Consider the following 19,176-nt stretch of genomic DNA (forward strand, 5'->3'; position numbering starts at 1 on the left):
CTCACAGGCTTTCCTGGCAGGGCCAGGCTCAGAGGTGCAGTTCTGTAACTCAAAGATTGTCAGGCATCGTGGCATTAGATCTGTGGATAATTCAAATGGGAAAATAGTACTTTACTCAACCAGAAGAGATCACTGCCCCAAGTGTCTCTTAAATCAGTAGCTACATGTAGGCTTGACAGAAATATTTATTTGTTGCATAATTTAATAGCACAGGCCACTGTATTCATTGGTGTCCCACTCACAACAGCTGGAAGTAGGTCACTAAGGTGATTTCATAATACTTTGCAGTGATTAATTACGGGTTTGGATAAAGTCAATGCAAACGGTACTGCTTACAGATCTATTCAGAGGTAGGTTCATTTCAACATAATGGCACAGCAAGGTACGCATGAGGTACCAGAGTGTGTCAGGAGGTGGGTATGATCTCTACACACGAGAGTGATGTTGTACAGCATGTTTGTGGATCACTTTTGTGTACTTGCTTTCTGAAGGCAAATTTAATACATTACAGAAGATCAGGATTGAGCATTCTAAACAAGAAAGTTTTGTTTTGGTTGTAGTTTGCAGGTAACAGTTGGAATCAGCATTCTGGATAACATGGCTTTGCATTTTGAAAATGTATTTATTTCTGAGTCCATTATGATTTTTGCTTAAACTGTTGTTACTTACTTGCTAAAGAGGGTAAATATTTTATATTTATGGTATAAGCATTGTGTGATGTATATTCTTTTGGGGTAGAGGTTGAACAGCAATGGTTTATTGTATTCACTTCCATTTTGCCCTGCCTACATCCTCACCCTTTACAACAGGATCCAGGTCTCTGAGACAAGCTGGGATCACTTTCCTTTCTTCTGCTACCCATTCTTTTTAATTTTTACTATTAGTCAGTCTGTTTTTATTATTTCTGATAAATGTATCTTATGTCTACTGTGCAGTTTTAGTTAAAATGATTGAAAATGCCAATGGTATTCGACCCAGAGATTAGCATAGAGGTTATTGTACCAGTATCAGGCCAATTTGTCTTCAAAAGTGATTTTTCTTCTGTTTCTTAATTTCTTGTAGACATCCTAGTGACATTTCAAATTTCTTGACACTCATTTTGAATTAGTGTTCATGGCTAGAAAATAATTCAAGTATTGTTGGCCGAGTTCTGTTGTTTACATTGGTGAAAGTCTTAGATATTCCAGTGAAATAGTTTGGATTTACACTGGTGTAACGAGAACAAACTTGACCATTGCATTGTTTTGTAATAGTAATTTCATGTATGTCGGACGTAGCTATGTAAAAAGGGTTCAGAGGAAAATATTATAGTAGCTGCTGCAGATTGCCTTCTGTCTTCTAATCCCAATGGCAGCACCTTTACATTTTTCCCTTTGTTTTATTGTGTTTTATACTCATGGTTGATTTTTTAAAATTTTTTATTTATTTGTTACTCTGGATGGTTTTATTTTTCTTTACCTGTTACTTCCTTTTTAACCTATCTTAACTTTCCCTGTCATCTGATAATTCTGAATTGTTTGTCTGTATATAGCTATAGACATAGATGCCACTGGCTTAGATGCAGAAGAAAATGATATTCCAGCAAACCATCGCTCCCCCAAACCCAGTGCAAACAGTGTAACATCACCCCACTCCAAAGAGAAAAGAATGCCCTTCTTTAAGAAGGTAACACCGACTTCCAAGCTCCCATCTGTCCACCTGCTCACCTGCACTGCGTCACATTTCTAGTCCTGTTAACTGTCTGCGTCTTCTGACAAGCCAATAACATGCATGCTTTGTTGTTCTTTGTTTCTTTTCCATGCTGCTGTAGCTAAGCAGAAGCAGAAATCGGTAAGTTTATATCGACATTACCTGTGTTTATCCTGCCACTGGCATCATGAGCATTATTACCCCAGATTAGCAATGTAGCTATTCTAGAATTAAGGAAGAAATGTATTGAGCTGTTAGTGGATTCAGTACCAGAAAACAAACAGTCCCAAGTTCAGTGCATCTGTGAAACTCTGTCGCAGTACTTATCCTTTTTGATGGAATAATAGGACACACTGAAAGGCCTTCTGAAAGTTTTAGAAATTTATTTCTAACAAATCCGTATAATGAACCTCTCAAGTGCATGCTTATTCTAACTTTCTTTTTTTTTCCCCTGTAACTCAGTCTATTGAAATAATTATTGGAATCTAATCACATACTCAGATTGTACTTAGAAAACAAACAGTACAAACCACTATATTTTTTGTTTTAATCAGTACTTAAACTTCTAATTCAGTAGGTGCAAAATCTGCAGGTGAAGACCAGTGGAAAACCACAGACTTGTTTTGATGGTTTACTTTGAGTTTTTCTTGTTGTCATGTATAAATTATCAACCAAATGTCCTCACCATCCATCAGTCAGAATTTTTCAGTATCTCAGCTAGTGGAAATGGTACTGGCGGTTCCCAGGAGAGCCAGTGTCTCTCCATAGATAACCCAGATAACTACAGAATTATGCAATTGACATCCTTTTACAGCAAACTGCAATACATTTCTAGGATCTTTGCTGGAATAAGTTATCAAGACATCAGGTAGCAGCCAAACTATTCAGTGAAATATCACATTTCTACTTTCTTATTTTAAATCCTGAGTCTTCATAGCTCTTATTCATTTGTTTATAACCACTGACTTAAATCTGCATGTAACAACAGACTGTTATATTTCTTATCAACAGTGCCAAGTGACACTGTTGCCCATGCTGTGGATGCTCTCATGTTCAGTAAATGAAACTCATTTTTTCTCTCTCTTTTCTTCTTATATTCTTTTAAATAATATTGAATCCTTCTTATTTCCAAAATCACTGGTATTTGCTTCGGTAGAGTCTGTTAAGTACCATGTCATTCACAGCCCGCTATGGAAATCAACAGCAGTTTCTTGCTTCTGAGCAATTTCCTACTTAATAATATTTATAACCAGATATAAATGTTAAGGAAGAATAATACATGTTGACATGTATTGGATGCTCTCTGCATAAGCATCATTGAAGATGCAGCTTCTAGATGAACCACCTTGGACCTGGATGGTGGCCATTGCCATCTCTCCATTCTTTTCTTCAGTATCAGAATGATGACTTGTTATAGTGGGTATGTAATACTGACATTTAAAGTAAATACTGGATGGCATTCCAAGTTCATATTTGGGCTTGAATCAGCAAGTGAAAGCTGTATAGCTCAGTGCCAGTCCCTTAGAATATATTAGATTTTCTAGTGCTAAATTAAACAACCTTAATGCTTCCATTAGATAACTTTTACTCAGTTTCTGCTGACAGCTTCACTACTTGAAGCTGTAAAGATTAGAGAAAAAAATACGAAGGTGCATGTTGCAACAGAACAGATTTTAAAAATACCCCATATTCCATCAAAGAGGGTAATTTCTGTGCTTTCCCTAATTTTGAAATAGCTGGTTAAGTTCTAGCATGAGTACCTTCAGTTGAGTCAGTGACATTAAGACAAAGATCTCTTGCGTCAGGACACTCCTGCTATAAGCACTCACACATCTGTAATGAATTTTTCTTAGCATCTGTCTCTCACACACTTGCCAGATTATTAGTGATATTGGCAAGACCAGTGGAGGGCTGCATTTTGATACTGGCAGAGTGTAATTGCAGGGGTTTGCTTTGAAATGGGTTGAGTCAGATTCTTCACTGTGTAAAATAAATTTGTTTCACATGCTTATGATGCCTGGGGCACTGGTATTCATTCTTATGTTACTAATTATCTGGTGAAGCTACAGGTAACAAAAAAATAAAATAAATTATGTTGAAAAACATCCACAAAAGGGTTTTCCATGTTTTAGACTGCTTTAGACCACTGCTTGTGTAGCATTTTGTGCTGTCACTTTATTAATGTCTGTCCTTGTGTTTTTGTGTTTTGGAATGTATATACTTACTTTAATGTTATTGTGAAACACCTTGGGATACGTTGAATACTGAAACGATGAAAAATGACCGTATTCCGTGGTCCTGACTGATGTATTTGTACTATGTAGGCATTTGAAAAATCGATCTGGCGTACTTTCTTTCATATCACCCACGTACTCCTAGGTTGGGATTTCAATCATTTTTTCCCCAAGACAAAGATAAATTAAACTCTCCTTTACAAACAAAAACCGCTTTCTGATAAGACTCATTCTTAAAGGCATATATTGAACAGCCACCTATCAAAGAAAAAAGTTTAATTTGTTTATATTTTATTTTATAACAATATAAAAATTTATGCAATCTTTGGAACCAGGCAATCTTCTTATATTTGATTTTAAAATACTTTTCCTAGATTATGCACAATACATCAGTTAGTAGTTTGGTGAATATCGTACTAACAGAATTCATTCTTGGGGGTAACAGGAACTTCTTCCCAAAGTGGAAGGATTGCTATCCCAAGCTCTGTTTATGAAAATTTTCTAGAAATACTAACTTGATCAGTCATTATTTTGATTTCATTTGCAAGTGGATTGCAGATGCTAATGTGGAAGTCATACAGACAGTGCTCTCGTGGGAATTTGCTGTGGTGTCAATGTTTTGTCAAGCAGTGGGCAGATCTGAACATAAAAAGAGATGTTATGCTTTTCCCCTACCTTTTTCTTTTATTTTTCTCCTTCCTAATTTGCCTACATAAACATTTGGTGGTGAACTGATGTCACAGCTCTAGAGTCAATCATTTCACATAATTAACTATTGGAAATAACCTTTTCAGTTTACCAGTTAGGACTTACGGAGTGGGACATGAATGTCTCCAGAATACCAGTTTTGCAGCAATCCAGAGCAAATATGAAAACAATAAGAAAACCAAAACTCAAAGAAAAGCTTATTCAAAAGAAATCCCTGAACCTGTATGTCCTTATCTTGTAATACCAGTCTTCAGGCAATGTTAATGAATCCATGATTCCTGTGTTAGTGACATCTCTGGAAATTCAGAGTTCCTTATGCTGTAAGTAATAAGTAACGCTTTCTCTAGGTGCTGAGGTGCTGAAAGCGTTTTCTGTTTTGCAGACAGAGCACATCCCTCCCTATGATGTAGTGCCTTCTATGCGACCGGTAGTTTTAGTGGGGCCTTCTCTGAAGGGATATGAGGTAAGTGATTGTTGTTAATGGTTTTATTTTGCCAAAAATATTGTGTTTCATTTGTATTTGAATGTTCAAATGTAGTTAAGCAGAATAACATCATTTATATCAGAGGCAAAAATCTAGACAATTTTAATTTCTACTAGATAGCTGCTAGTATGTATTTTATTTCATATCAGAAATGAGATTAAGAATAAATTACATTCCAATCCTTTTATTCAGAGATGCGATTTACTGTCAGCTTTATTACATATTACTATTAGCATCAAGTATTATGAGTTTCCTATGTGATTATTAATTTGTTGTTTGTTTGCTTCTAGGTAACGGATATGATGCAAAAAGCGTTATTTGATTTTTTAAAACACAGATTTGAAGGACGGTAAGTACTTTGCAGTGCAGAACTACTTGACTTAATGTCCTGTTTAGGAACCACCAGGTTTTTAAGATATAATGACATTCTTGGAAAAATATTGTAGAAAAGTAGAAATGGCAACTAATTCCTTGATCAGTGAACTATAGTGTGGATTGGAAGTTTCCTTAGAGCATGCTGAGGTTGTGTTGCAGTGGGCAGTGTTCATGGGCATACATTTGTTAAGGGTGGGAAAAAGGATGTCCTCTTCTTGATAACTCTGACATTCACCCTCTAAGTTGCTAGGTGTTTATCTACAAATTTAATAAATGTGTATTATTAAAAAGGGTTTTTTCAAGTTTTTTGAAGTGATATCTCATCAATGCTCCCTGGGTTCTGCACAAGCTGAGGAGAGCCACCATTCCTGCTCAGCTCTAGTTCCTTACAGTGGCACCTCACTTGGAAAGAGTGATACTAGTTTAAGACTATCTAGTGTATGTGATCGTCAAACTCTTGATCCCTCAAGCTGGGAGCGAGGTTTGACAGTAGCGGTGGACTCTATAATGGGAAGTCTCTAAAGGACTGCTGGGGACGACTGACCCCACCTTGTCGAAAAATGGTCACCCTTGGTAGCCGGCAGGCTGCATCTCACTGGATTTCAGTCTGAACACTGTCACAGCCTGTCCCCCACAGCCGGCTCAACAAGGCCCAATCTGATTTCTATTTGAGCCTCCAGGCATGGCTGTAGTACAAATATCAAATGATAATCCACCTGTAAAAGCAGTGGCATGTTCTGTAATTCAAACATCACAGGCCCATGGACCAGAGACATAAGGTGGATTCTCCACATGGATTAGGCCCTACAGTAATATGTGCTAGTGGGTTGATATCTGGGAGGAAAAGGTCTTGTTATAATGTCTGTAACTTCAATGAATGTTCTGTTTAGTTTGGGCAGAGCAGTAACACCATCTATGTGTCCTGGTGCTGTCAAACTTTCAAGGAGCTTGAGGTTTTCTATCAGTAGCTTCAGCTCTTTATAATACTGGACTTTGTGGTTTAAGCTGTCGGATTTTCTGTCAGAATTATGATGTTGAGACCTAACGGCTTAGTAGTCCCTCTTTATATTAGTCATGATTGTCAAATCTTAGATCTGTTGCATGGAGGAAGGAAGACTGACAAGAAAGAAAATAAAACAAAATAAAAACAAAAAGTTGTAGAAGTTTGTAGTGTTCATCTATTAGCCAATAAAGATAAGTAATGAGTACCTCAAATTACATGTTGGATTTCATTTTAAGACTAACAGCATTATCTGTGAGAAGCTCTGCCAGAAATCGCAATCTTTAGTTGTGTTATTAGCTTAAGTTAAATCACCCCTAAATTTCCAAAAAGTTTTTTTGTGTTAACTTCTGGCTTTGTTATATTTTGTGAGCATTAAGATAAATATATACACATGCTGAGCTCATTGGAAATTACCTATTTCGTTACATTTCAGATGAACAGCATCTGACTCTGCTTGCTAGAGAGGCACCCTCCCTGTTCTTAGCAAATCCATTTCCTCCTTTTCACATTGCAAATAGAACCACACAAGGAAGAACAAGGGAATAACATCAGTCTGATTTAACTCTCAGCACTGGAAAAATGTGATCCCTAAACCTTATTAGACCAGAAAGTTTGAAAGTGAATTTATCCAAAGGGTGCATTTTGACCCTGTAAAGCAAAACAAACCAAGTTAACTGTTTTCCTAGGAAGAACATGCAGAAAGCTTTTAGCAGATCAGTGCAACCAACTGGAAGTAACCACTTCTTTCTTGGCTCATCTTTTCTCGTAAACGCAAAACTGAGCCTGCCAGTATGTATCTTACACGTATGGTTAAAGTAAGCCAGGTTGCCGTTCAGCACCTGTCAAGAAATTCATCAAATTAGGGAAAGGAGAAACCAGCCTACTCATACTGGGCATACTGGTGTAAAGTCTAACCATATCAGGCCTGGAGCCTCTAAGGAAGTCCCATCTTCTGCAGCATGTCTCTGACCTCCTCCTGCCTCTCCTCTCCCCAGACACATGTAGCGTTGCAGTCAGTAGTCACACTGCATTTCAGTACTGTGCAGAAAGTGGGATGTCTTAGCAATAGTTCTTGTAACAGTATTAGTTAAAGCTTCTTCTCTGTTCACATTGTGCAAAGCATTCTGTGCTGTTGAGGAGAACTTGTTTTCCTGTAGTCTTATTCTTTTTCTAGTGTCAAGTAAGTCTCTTTTTCTCCTCACATCCCTCCAAGATAAATAACATTCTGTTTTACTGTGTTTTATTTTTGCAGTATATCAATTACACGAGTCACAGCAGACATCTCGCTTGCCAAACGCTCAGTATTAAACAACCCCAGTAAGCATGCGATAATAGAGCGATCTAACACAAGATCAAGCTTAGGTAAGTACCTATAATGATTCTATATACAAGCTGGCTGTAAAGTATACTACTCTCAATTCATATGTGTAAGCTAAAAATAGCCTTCTCTCTGCTGTGAGAAAAATCACAATTCCCATAATCCAGAACTCCTGGTGCTAGAAATAATTTTAAAATCACTACAAGATAAACTTCATATAGTGCTGATTTTGATTTATCCTGCATATGTTCAGTTTTCATGTTTTGCTGTTTGCCTCAGTGGGGACAAATAGCCATCCATAAGGTAACTAAAATCTGAAGAGATCTTCTTCTGGTTAAGTAGAAGTAATGGTTTCAGAATAGCTGCAATTATATGGATATTATTGGTATTATGCATTATCTTTTATAAGGTTACTAATAGTGATAGATACTGATGTTAGGCCTGAGAAAAGTTATGGAAGTACGCACTTTCTGAATGCAATATCAGTTTAAACTAATGCTGAGCTTGATACAAAAAATGAAGCATGGAAAACTATTATATAGTTAAATATATAAAAACTAATATATGTAGCTAAGTTTCTAACATACATATCTGTCATCTTGCATGAGTCTTTTTGTACTGATGCTTGTCCAGTTGTACAAATATTTAAAAATTTATTAGGCAGAAAGAAAAACAAGCTTAGCTGGGAAGATGCACTGTAACAACATAATGGATATCTTTACACACAAAAATATTCTTCAATGTGAGTTTCAGTCTTGTTGCAGATGTCTGTTTAATAATCTAATGAAAAGATAAAGTGTCACTTGTTTTGAATAGAACTGAAAATTAGTAATAAAGATGGAGGTCACCCAGTCATGGAACATAAAAAGAATCATGGTGATTAATTCCCCAAACTGAACATCAAACCATGTGCAATTTTGTGCAATACTGCACAAATATATGCAGCAGTAAAAAGCGTATCATCTATTCTTCATGATAAAATATTTTCATATCTGTAAAACAGCTAAGACAAAAATTTATACAGGGAGGAAAATATCTAGCAAAAATAAATGCAGCCCAACATGTACACCTTTATCTCATGAAGAACCTTACCTTTAAGAACATCAACAGAATAACAGGGCTTTTCCTCCAAATCATTGCAAAAAAAAGAAATAGACAGAAGTTCAGGAAACACTAAATTTGTGCTGCCTTTTTTTTTTTTTTTTGTCCAAACTATCTACAATGACATAGTTCTGCTCCACGTACTTTAAAATGGTATTTCTTGCAATAAAATTTGATCTCGTTAATTAAAAACAGGGTTTGGTTTGGTTTGCTCTGAGCAAATTTCTGGCTGCATGGCTGTGGGGCCTGGGGGAGCTGGGTTGCTGTCTGTCTCGCTCCTTTTTAAAGAGTCAGTGGTGCACAGACTGAGAACCATGTGTTTATTCCTACATCCAGTATAATTTTTAAAATGCATTTTTATTATAGCAAATATAGCTCCCCAGAACTGCTTTACATTGAAACAAATCCCTCCCAATTGCCAGGTTCAATGTGAAGCTCTGCCTTTACTGGGTACCTTGGTGCAGTGGTACCTCCTGCAGCTTGACAGTCAAGGTCTTGATTTATCCCTCAGTTATGCTCATATTTGGGAGCAGCAGTTGTAGCTGCAGCAGAAGAGGCTATTTTTTTAGACTTATGAAAATATATTGTTGGGTTTTATGTAATTATTATTTTAATAAGTGTTCTGTCAATGAGTTAATATAGTAGAAAGGTAGTGTGCTTGATATATTAATAACAAATATCTTTTTCTGGGAAACAAATGAACCTCTTTTTAAGAACAGCTCTTACCTTATCACCCTATATAGATTTGCAGTATCATGCGTATTCTTCGTAACTGCATAGCATAGTGAACAGCAGAGTGAGCACCATTATCTGGAACTGATTTAATAGATAACCCAAAATTAATTTCAAGGAGGCACAGACAAACCAGATGGTTATCAGGAGCAGGGATCGCCATGAGGAACTGGATTTACATGATTATAGGATTCTCTCAATGGGCTTAATGCTACACATACCTATTGACTGAAAGTTTGCTTCTGTAAAGGAATCAGTTCAAAATAGACTTGGGATTTGACTCATTGGAAAACAATGCTACCACTGAATATTCTAGTGTAAAACTAATATATTTAATAATTTTATAAAAATAATGTCTAGCTCATGAAGGTTGAGGACAGTACAGTCTTATTCCTCTCCTATATGAAAGCTTATTTGCTTGTCAACACTGCTTTCTGCTTAATATGTGAAATGCTAGAAGTAAATTTAAGGAAAGGGCAATTGATTCATTTCTTGAAAAGCCTAGAAGAAACTGATAGTTTTGAAAAGACTTTTCTCTCCAGGAAGGTACAGTTGGTTGGTTGAGACTCATTCTCCTGAAAATCAGTCCCAATTGACTTAATTAAATTTCACATGCCGTTTGCAGAAACTGCTGAACCAGCTTTGTGCTTTTGCTGCATTTCTTCATCAAAGGGCCCAAAGCTTTTTGTTGTTGTTTCTGTGTATGTAACATTTTTATAACCTAACCTCATGCTGTATGCTTTGTACAAGAACCTGATTGTCTTGGCTTTTTCCATTCTTTGCTTCATTAATGCTCTCCCTTTCCAGATGTTTTGGGTATGTATACAAGCTTGCAAATTACTTTTCCTGCTGTTTTGTGTTCAGTGCTTTATTGTACCTCACAGAACCACCGTGTGTTTCTCGTAACTGGCTCACTGATAGACAAAAGCCAATCCTGTAATATGTTGCTAAGCATTTCTTTCAGAAAATTTCTGGTTTTCCTGATTTATTTTCAGGTAATTCTAAAATTAAAGTGAAGATTGACAACTAAAGCCTAAAGATTAGGTTTTCCACCATAAATTTCTAGGGTGTGTGCACCTGATCTACATATTGTAATACAGCCATGTGAATGCTGATGAGCGATATATCATTGTATATACGGTAAATCGATTGCAGTCAAATGGCTCTTTATTTGCGTTCTGTGTGCATATGCAGTAACCTGTCAGGCATTACATGCACCCAGTTTGCATGTGCAATTGATTGCCTTCCTATGGAAAGCTGTCTCTGGAAAGTGCATAGGGCTCCCATTCACATCAAGTTGACATCCTAGAGTTTTGTTTTCTGAAAATGAAACATAAATGCTTGAAGGAATGGACTGTCAGTGCAAATTTCAGCTTTGTATTTTTATTTTCTTGATGTTTATGTGAAAAGTCAGTTGAATGCTTGAAACTATGGTAACAATTTATTTTATATACATACATACATACACACATTATATGTATATGTATGATAATGTGATTATGTATTCCCCATGTTTGGTAATTTTAAAACAGTTGTTGTATATAGTGTGTTTCACGTAAATGCTTGCCTGACTGTAAAGTAAAAGAGCACTAGCTAAGCCATGTAATGACCCTTCCCTACCTATAGAGGCAGTAGAACAGGAATAAAAAATGGGACGTGACCAAGAGTGTCTTTCCATTTCAGAATCTCAAGGATCTAATATAGTTCAAAGAGAAGAAAAACAGGTGTTCAATATATTATGTAAAGTCCTGATTGTCCTTTATTTATCCTCAAGATAGCTGGGATAAATGTCCAGAACTCATTATATCTCAGATGTGGTAATCTACTGAATATCAAGCTGCCTTGAACCAGAAGAATGCTGTAATAGAGCAGCCAAAAGCTTTTGGGTTATTGTGAGGATGTAGCTACACTTCTTTTTACACACAGATGGGGAAAGAGTGGCATGAAGATCCTGAACCTCTTATAATTTATCAGGCCTGCATGTCTCAAAATGCTCTTTTATTCTGCTGCGCCAGCGTTGATTTTGTTAACATCTGAGGTCAGAGTCTTTCTAATGAATTTGCCAAGTACTTCTGCATTAGAAGTTTGATACTAACTTTCCACTATTCTAACGTATGAATACTTTTTTGATACAGTACAAACAAAGTTTTTAAATTAAACTTGAGTGATTTCAAAGGACGTAAGAGAAAAAAAAATCTTGATTTCTGTAAATAAGTAATAGCTCTCAGCAGCACATCACTATTTTTTCATGGTAGTTCACTGAAATACATATGATTTGTAGCTACGATGAAAAAAAACGTGCTATAGACAAAGCAATATAGCAGTGTGATAAAATAATTTTTAAGGTCATAGATGCCTGTATAATAACTAGGATACCTGGATAGGTGAATTAAATAGTTTTAGCAAGTTAGCTGTTTACTTAAGAATACAGTTTACTTCCCTTAAAATTATTCACATGTGTAGGTAGAATTGATCCAGTATATCATGAATGTGATAAAAAGTTTGTGTTTGTATCCTTGTTTTATCCAAGACTAATGGTTTGGGTTTTTCAACCAGAATGCAAAAAAATCTGTGTTTGTTTCTGTTCTCTGCTAATAGAAGTGTGAACTCAGAGTTTCCATCACCAGGACAGGGCTATGATCACCTTCATGTTGATTGTCAGTTGGTCCTGACATAATAATTACACCAAACTGAGAAGTGCAGTTGATGCACGTGAGGGGCAGGATGCCGTCCAGGGGGACCTTTACAAACTCAAGAAGTTGGCTCTTATGAACCTGATGAGGTTCAACAAGGCCAAGTGCAAGGTTCTGCATCTGGGTTGGGGCAACCCCCAGTATCAGTGCAGGCTAGGGAAAGAAGGGACTGAGACCCACTCTGCTGGGAAGGACTTGGGGGTACCGGTGTTTGAGAGACTGGACATGAGCTGGCAATGTGCACTTGCAGCCCAGAAGGCCAGTTTTATCTTGGGCTGCATCAAAAGGAGTGTGGCCAGCCTGTCAAGGGAGGTGATTCTGCCACCCTGCTCTGCTCTGGTGAGACCTCACCTGGAGTCCGATGTCCAGCTCTGGAGCCCCCAGTACAGGAAAGACATGGACATGTTGGAAAGGGTCCGGAGGAGGCCACCAAGATGATCAGAGGGCTGGAACAGCTCTGCTGTGAGGACAGGCTGAGAGAGCTGGGGCTGTTCAGCCTGGAAAAGAGAAGGCTCCAGGAAGACCTTATTGCCACCTTTCAGTAATTCAAAGGGGACTAGAAGAATGATGGGGACAGACTTTTTAGCAGGGCCTGTTATGACAGGACAAGGGGTGATGGTTTTAAACTGAAGGAGGGGAAATTCAGGCTAGGCATGAGGAAGAAATTTTTTACAATGAAGGTGGTAAAACACTGGCACAGGTTGCCCAGAGGGGTGGTAGATGCCCCATCTCTGGAGGCATTCAAGGCCAGGCTGGACAGGGATCTAAGCAACCTGATCTGGTTGCTGCTCATGGCAGAGGGGTTGGACTAGATGTGGCTTCAAGGTCCCTTCTAACCCAAACTGTTCTATGATTCTATGATTAAACTTTCCCTGGAGAATTAACTGGAATCCACGTGTTTTGCCTCCCACTCTGAGCATCAGGCTGCAGAGTCAGTTTCTCTCCCACTCAGTGAATATGCAAATGTTTTGTGAGTTGTACAGCATCAGCAGGAGGGGTTGAATAGCCAGCAATGGAGTGGTTTCACATCATATCTGTGAGAAAGGCTGAGCATTTTTAGTTATGTTTGTTCTGAATAAAACAACAAACCCAAGGAACACTTAGTGTCTATGCATGGACCAGAGCTGTAAAAGCCTATAGTACTGCATTGAGTAATGAAGCATGGTACACAAATGTGCAAGTTACTGCCAGCCTGACGTGATGATTTCCATTATGAACTATGCAGAGACATCTGCATGGTCCTCTGGGCAAAATAAATGTTAGACTGCTGCTTTGCCCAGTCTTACTATCCCAATTACTCACAAATGGAGTGTAGGGGCGCTTAATGATGGGAGCCATGCTAAGCTACTGCATGGCACCTTCTGGAATGGCTGGGGTTCTACCTGATGCAGTTGTTTCGGTGCAGCTCTCCCCTGTGCAGGGCTCACCCTCTTGTGTTTCTGCTGCAATCTGCTGATTTTGAGCTTTTCCATTCATAGGCTGTTAAAATTTACTTCCAGTTTAAACCTGGCATAAGAAGCATCATTCCATAAATGCTAGTGTTTTACTAGCCCAGAGAAATAGGGGAGGAAGTAGACATTTTCATGTGCTATTTAGTATTTTTAGATGATACTCTTTGGTTTATGTTTTCACGTAATTACAGTATTGCATTTCAGGAGATGTTAGTCTGTTATAAATTGATCTTGATTATGTTGAGCTTTGCCAAACACCGCATTGTATCTGGAAATACCACTTGGACATGTGTGTGCATTCAAGGCCATCTGAATTCTGTCTAAACTGAGCCTCAGCAGGCAGAAAGAGAAGAGCCCTGTTTGCCTAAAGCAGCTCACCCCACAGCTCCTCTTCAGCGGAGCCTGGGCGGGAGCACCAGGCGGAGCAGCCGACACGCTCCTCTCCCTGCTGCCTTGTCCCTCGCTGAAACCCCATCTGCCAGGCATGAGTAACACATGCAGCCGCTTTCCCTGGAAAATATTGTCATCCTCCCACTCTCACCCTCCCCTTTTTATGTAACAAGATAGTAGCTAGGGATTTGGTTGAGACCGGGGAAATGTAACTGTGCTCACAAAAGTACATTTATGTTAGAAATGTGATTAAAACACCTGTAATCCAGGTATTTTCCAGCCCATTGCCTGAGGACTGAGAGCATTTATTCCCTCTTACAGGCTTATGTTCCTCTCCAAGACTTTTTGCTTCTTAGCTGTGTGTGCTGGAGCAGGGCACAGAGGCTTCTGCTCCCCAGCATTGCCACTGGTGTGGGGTGGGAGATGTGTTCCTGCCTGGAGACCACAGGGCTGCACCACCCTGGCTGGGGAAGGGATGGAGCCAACTGTCCCTTGTCCAGCATGACCCTGCTGTTAGCTCCCTGCCTACCCTGGGCACCCTTGGTGCTTGAGAGGAAGAAAGGGGAAGATAAGAAGAGGCCAAGCACTTATATATGTGTGGCGTTTCTTACTGGCTTGCTCCAGACTACTAACACAGTATGGAGCTTTCTGTATCACCCTCAATAGCATCTTGGCCTCTCCAGCATGTATACAGAGAGCACAGGTACCTCATGTAGTCTAGGCTAGCCAGCTGTGGCCAAGTACCAGCATTCTGGTTAGTGCAATATCTAATGCAGGCACTTCAGAGATTTTCCCAACAATATAAGCATGCGTATACACACACATGCTCACAAATTAAAATTTAAAATTTTAATTATGTCACTGAAACTCATGATTTACTTCTTAATCAAGAGGTGTGTGGGCACAACTCAATAGTCATCACTTCCTTTTTGTTTTTCTTTTTTCATTTTATGGATTTCAGATATGACATTTATCCATTTCTCAGCAGCTTTTTTGGTCCAGTATTTTCTATGCGCTTTTAAGGCACTGGGGATATGTTGCATATTTGTTTCTTTTGCCTTTGTTTTGGAATTCTTGAGGCTGTCTTAAACTTCTTATTTCTTTAATTGTGTTTGTAGAATTTAGTGATTATTTTTAGATAAGTGTGCTTGTATAAAAGAATTAGCATAAGAAAAATCATGACTACTAATGTCTGTTCTCCTTAATTTATGATATTACTTGAAAGCCAATTTTGCAAGGTGTTGCGAATCATTTTATATGACATGCGTTGACATAGGTATGTTCTATATCTGTAGTACCAGGAGCTCTGTTTATAAAAATAGAATGTTTTGTCCCTATGGTGTTGGAGTCCAAGTAATAATTTACAAATTCAGTTCTATGAACAAAACTGCCACGATACCAAAGATAGGTAGACAAGGTCAAATTGAATGGGATATTAAAGTCACACTCTAGTCAGCTGACAGTATATGAACCTCACTGTTCCTGCTGAAGATCAGAACCTCTTGGATGCGGATAAGCAATATGTTTTGCATCTACTTTGGCACTTGCAGGCCAGAACTGTGACCATTTTGCATTGCATCTCCGTCATGGAACTGCCATCTCATCAGGGTCTTCCTAAAACATAGTGCTGGGCAGCCACTGCTCTGTCGAGGTGGGTGTCCCCGTGACTCCTGGCTGCTATGAATGCTTTCTGCCCAGGTCTGAAGGAGGGTTGTGTTTCTCCAACTGTGCAGAGCAGAGAATGTTCTTTATTCATGGCATCGTATAAGCCACCCTAAATTCCACCATAGTTATTAGGGAGTTGACATAGATGCAATGCAGCATTGCTATGTCTTTACCTTTACTTTACATTATATTATTGTAGTGAACTGTTCAAGATTTTTGCTTGAAATTCACTTGTAAGGTCCAACCAGTGTAAAGAAAATTTGTCTGCTCCCATAACAGGATAAGCCATTTACTTGTGCTCTTATTGCATTGAATTTCAATTCATTTCAGGGGGCAGTAGAGATATTTGAAATTAATATATGTAAGATTGAATATGCAGTATTTAAAGTTGGCTGGGAGATGGGTACTTCTTGTTTCTTCAAGCTGACTCCCTGTTGTATGGACTAAATAAATAGCTGAGTGCTCCTGTCATTTAAAATCTGTTTACTTTCTGATTGCCAAGGAGACCATATCAACTAGATTGTAAGGGGCACTTTAAAATTTGATAGCTTATTTTTGGTTTTGAGTGTTGCAGCTGGACTGCCAGCATTTCATGATGATTGTCACAGTAGATCTAATTATGTTTATGCCTCTCGTTATGATTGGCAAAAGTAATTTATTGGAGTTAATTGTTATAGCCTCACTGTCATGCCTCTCCAGTGCATCAAAAGGGACGTTATTATAAATAGATTATATTCATGGAAGTGGGAACATTGCTAAGCTATTACTGTGCTGCTTTGAAGATACCACACTGTCATTGTTTTGAGCTCCCTGTTTTAACTACTAGTGACATTTGTGTTACTATCCCCACATGACATTTAGAGTTCTTTGCTTACTTTGGTCAAAAGTATGACAGAAAATTTGTGTTGAGTGTCTTCTTGGAAAAAGTATTTACAGGTATCTAATTCATTTTTTGAGAGATGTTGCTACATGAAGATGAAAATCAAAGCTGCGGCACTATTAATAAATAAAGCCTGTGTCAACTAATAAGAGAAGCTATTATTTAAGTAATTGCAACAGTCTCACATGTAGTAAAAAGATAGAATACAAGAAAATTTTAAGCAAAATGCAGGCTTTTCGAAATGCTGAAAAAGTACTCTAAGGGATGGGAGATCAGACCTCTTCAGCAATCTCTGTCGCATTTTTTCCATCCATTCTTGACTGGAGAGGTACAGGCGCAACATATTAGTTCATCAACCATGCAGTGTAGTTCTTTGAACTTTTCTCCTATACTCAAGTTAAGAAAAATAAATACTGAAATACTTTTTAGTTGGTGGAAAAGGTATTTCTCTGTCTTCAGACTCAGGTAGAAACTATTGGTTTCTAGGACCATAGTTACCTGCAATTATTGGCCTGGCTGTGTTTCACAACAGAAGAGACCCCGAGGCATACTCTGCCCTGGCAAAAGGTTGTTTCAAAAAGTGTAGCAGGAAATCTAGTTCACAGAGATGTATTCTATACTGGCAGAAATGTGCTTCCAGCAGTGTAGCAAAATACTGCTTCCCCAGACAAAATTATGATATACTGTCAAAAAAGACAGATTTTGCTAGTTATAAATTGTCTTGAACAAGGGTTTTTAGCAGTCTGGAATGGTTTTAAAATGATACATTAACTGATATTGTTATACCGACTGAAGTGAGCCTGGTTTGAAATTGCAGGGAAGCAATCCAAACTCAGCATCAGAACAGTATGACAAATTATCTCTGTATGTTTATTCTAGTTGTCATTTGGACTTAAATAAGGGATAGACTACTGACTATCTTCTAAGTCACTGAGACAATGGTATTCAGTTATTGCAGCAATATCTCTATGCAGGAAAATTAGAGAAAATGTGATTGTGAATGTGCCAAGAACCATCAGAAGTTCTGTCTTCAAAAATGTAATCCTAATTCAGACAGCAGCTGGGCCACAATGCTTTTATTCACAAGCAGGAAAACATGCACCAATGTTTTCCACATGAGCACGCCGTGCACATCTCACAACATTCTCTGCTGTAAAAGACTGACATGCATGTACCCAGCCAAAATTGGGGAGAACTACAAATAGATAGAGGTGATCTCTAAGAAATCTAAAACAATGTCAACCTCCTCCAATAGAAAACATCATATAGAGATTTTCTGATGGCCATTTAAGATGTTACTTGATTTATAAAACGGTCATAGTAGTCACCTATCAGTTTGGACTAAATTTGAGCTAAATGGAGACTAGCTGGGATGCTTTGCTCTCTTGGAAATTTTGAAACCCTGTCATGGTGCCTAATTTACTCAGTTGCCGCTGTTCTAAGACGAAAACAAAAATCAATCTCTTCACACCTCTTGAAAGAGACATTCTTCTATAGAGAGCCATTCCCTATAGAAAACTCTCTTGAGCTAGATCAGATAGGTTGTGGTTTCCAGCAAACATAATGCTTGTGCGAGCATAATAGATAAAATGACAATAATGTCATTTCAAGAAACTCCTAATAAATAAATTGTTGTTACCTCATTTTGCCGTATGAGTGTCTGTTAGTTATCTTCTGATATTTGTTTTGACCTAGCTACATATCTAATCTGCTTTTGGTTCATGGAATGTGCACAACCTTGAATTACAGTCGTGTGGCTCTCTAACTTTATAGACTTGCACAAGTTACCCAACTTCTGTAATTTCTCTGTGAAGTCAACTTACAGCAAGATTTGAGCAGGAAACTGTAATTCCATGTCAAGGATGATTTTCCTATTTTAAGGTTTATTTTTGTTTTATTTGGGAATGAATACAGTTTCTACATCACTCGTGAAAGTGGACACAGTCCATCTGTCTTGGAGAGGCTTGCCGTGGCAACTGCTGCGATCAGGCAGGGTACTGAGGAGCTGGGAGCATGAGTTAGCAGAAGACAAGATTATATTTTCTGGGAAAATCACCTTTCCAGAACTCCTGAGTTGTGAAGAGGATACCATAGCATTACTTAGATTATTGAGTTGTTGGTGGTTTGGGGATTGTTTTTTTCTGGTTTTGTGGGGTTTTTTGTTTTGGTTTGTTTGGTTTTTTTTTAGTGTTTTACACATAGTAACCAAATTTTTGATATTATACCATACTGAGGCCAGTATATGAAGGAAACTTTGTTTTCCAGAGCTTTGATTAATTGAAGTAAATGGAAAAACAGGAGCTTCTGCTCATATAGACACCTCAGTACATCTTAATGCCTATCTCAGGCATTCCAGTTTGAGTAATTTGCTTACTACACAGAATTCAAGTCTGAGCTGAAACTACTTACATGTAGGGAGTTAATGGCATAGTAAGATGGGTATACAATGCGGC

At 38.1% G+C, this 19,176-nt stretch overlaps 1 protein-coding gene across 7 annotated transcripts in view; it reads left to right on the forward strand.

Annotated features, from left to right (window-relative positions):
* The window catches only part of CACNB2 (calcium voltage-gated channel auxiliary subunit beta 2), a 246,795-nt gene that overhangs the window by 217,003 nt on the left and 10,616 nt on the right, over nucleotides 1-19,176 (forward strand). For 5 of the 7 annotated variants that reach the window (XM_065829849.2, XM_065829852.2, XM_065829853.2 and 2 more), the window contains 4 exons: nucleotides 1,532-1,665; nucleotides 5,014-5,094; nucleotides 5,406-5,464; nucleotides 7,746-7,855. In XM_065829849.2, coding sequence (XP_065685921.1) covers nucleotides 1,532-1,665; nucleotides 5,014-5,094; nucleotides 5,406-5,464; nucleotides 7,746-7,855 — 384 coding nt within the window. Of the gene's footprint in view, nucleotides 1-1,531; nucleotides 1,666-1,810; nucleotides 1,831-5,013; nucleotides 5,095-5,405; nucleotides 5,465-7,745; nucleotides 7,856-19,176 lie in introns of all 7 variants that reach the window. The other 2 variants (XM_065829850.2, XM_065829854.2) reach the window with 1 other exon arrangement.

This window comes from Patagioenas fasciata, chromosome 2 (genome assembly GCF_037038585.1).
Source record: "Patagioenas fasciata isolate bPatFas1 chromosome 2, bPatFas1.hap1, whole genome shotgun sequence".
Classification (NCBI taxonomy): Eukaryota; Metazoa; Chordata; class Aves; order Columbiformes; family Columbidae; genus Patagioenas; species Patagioenas fasciata.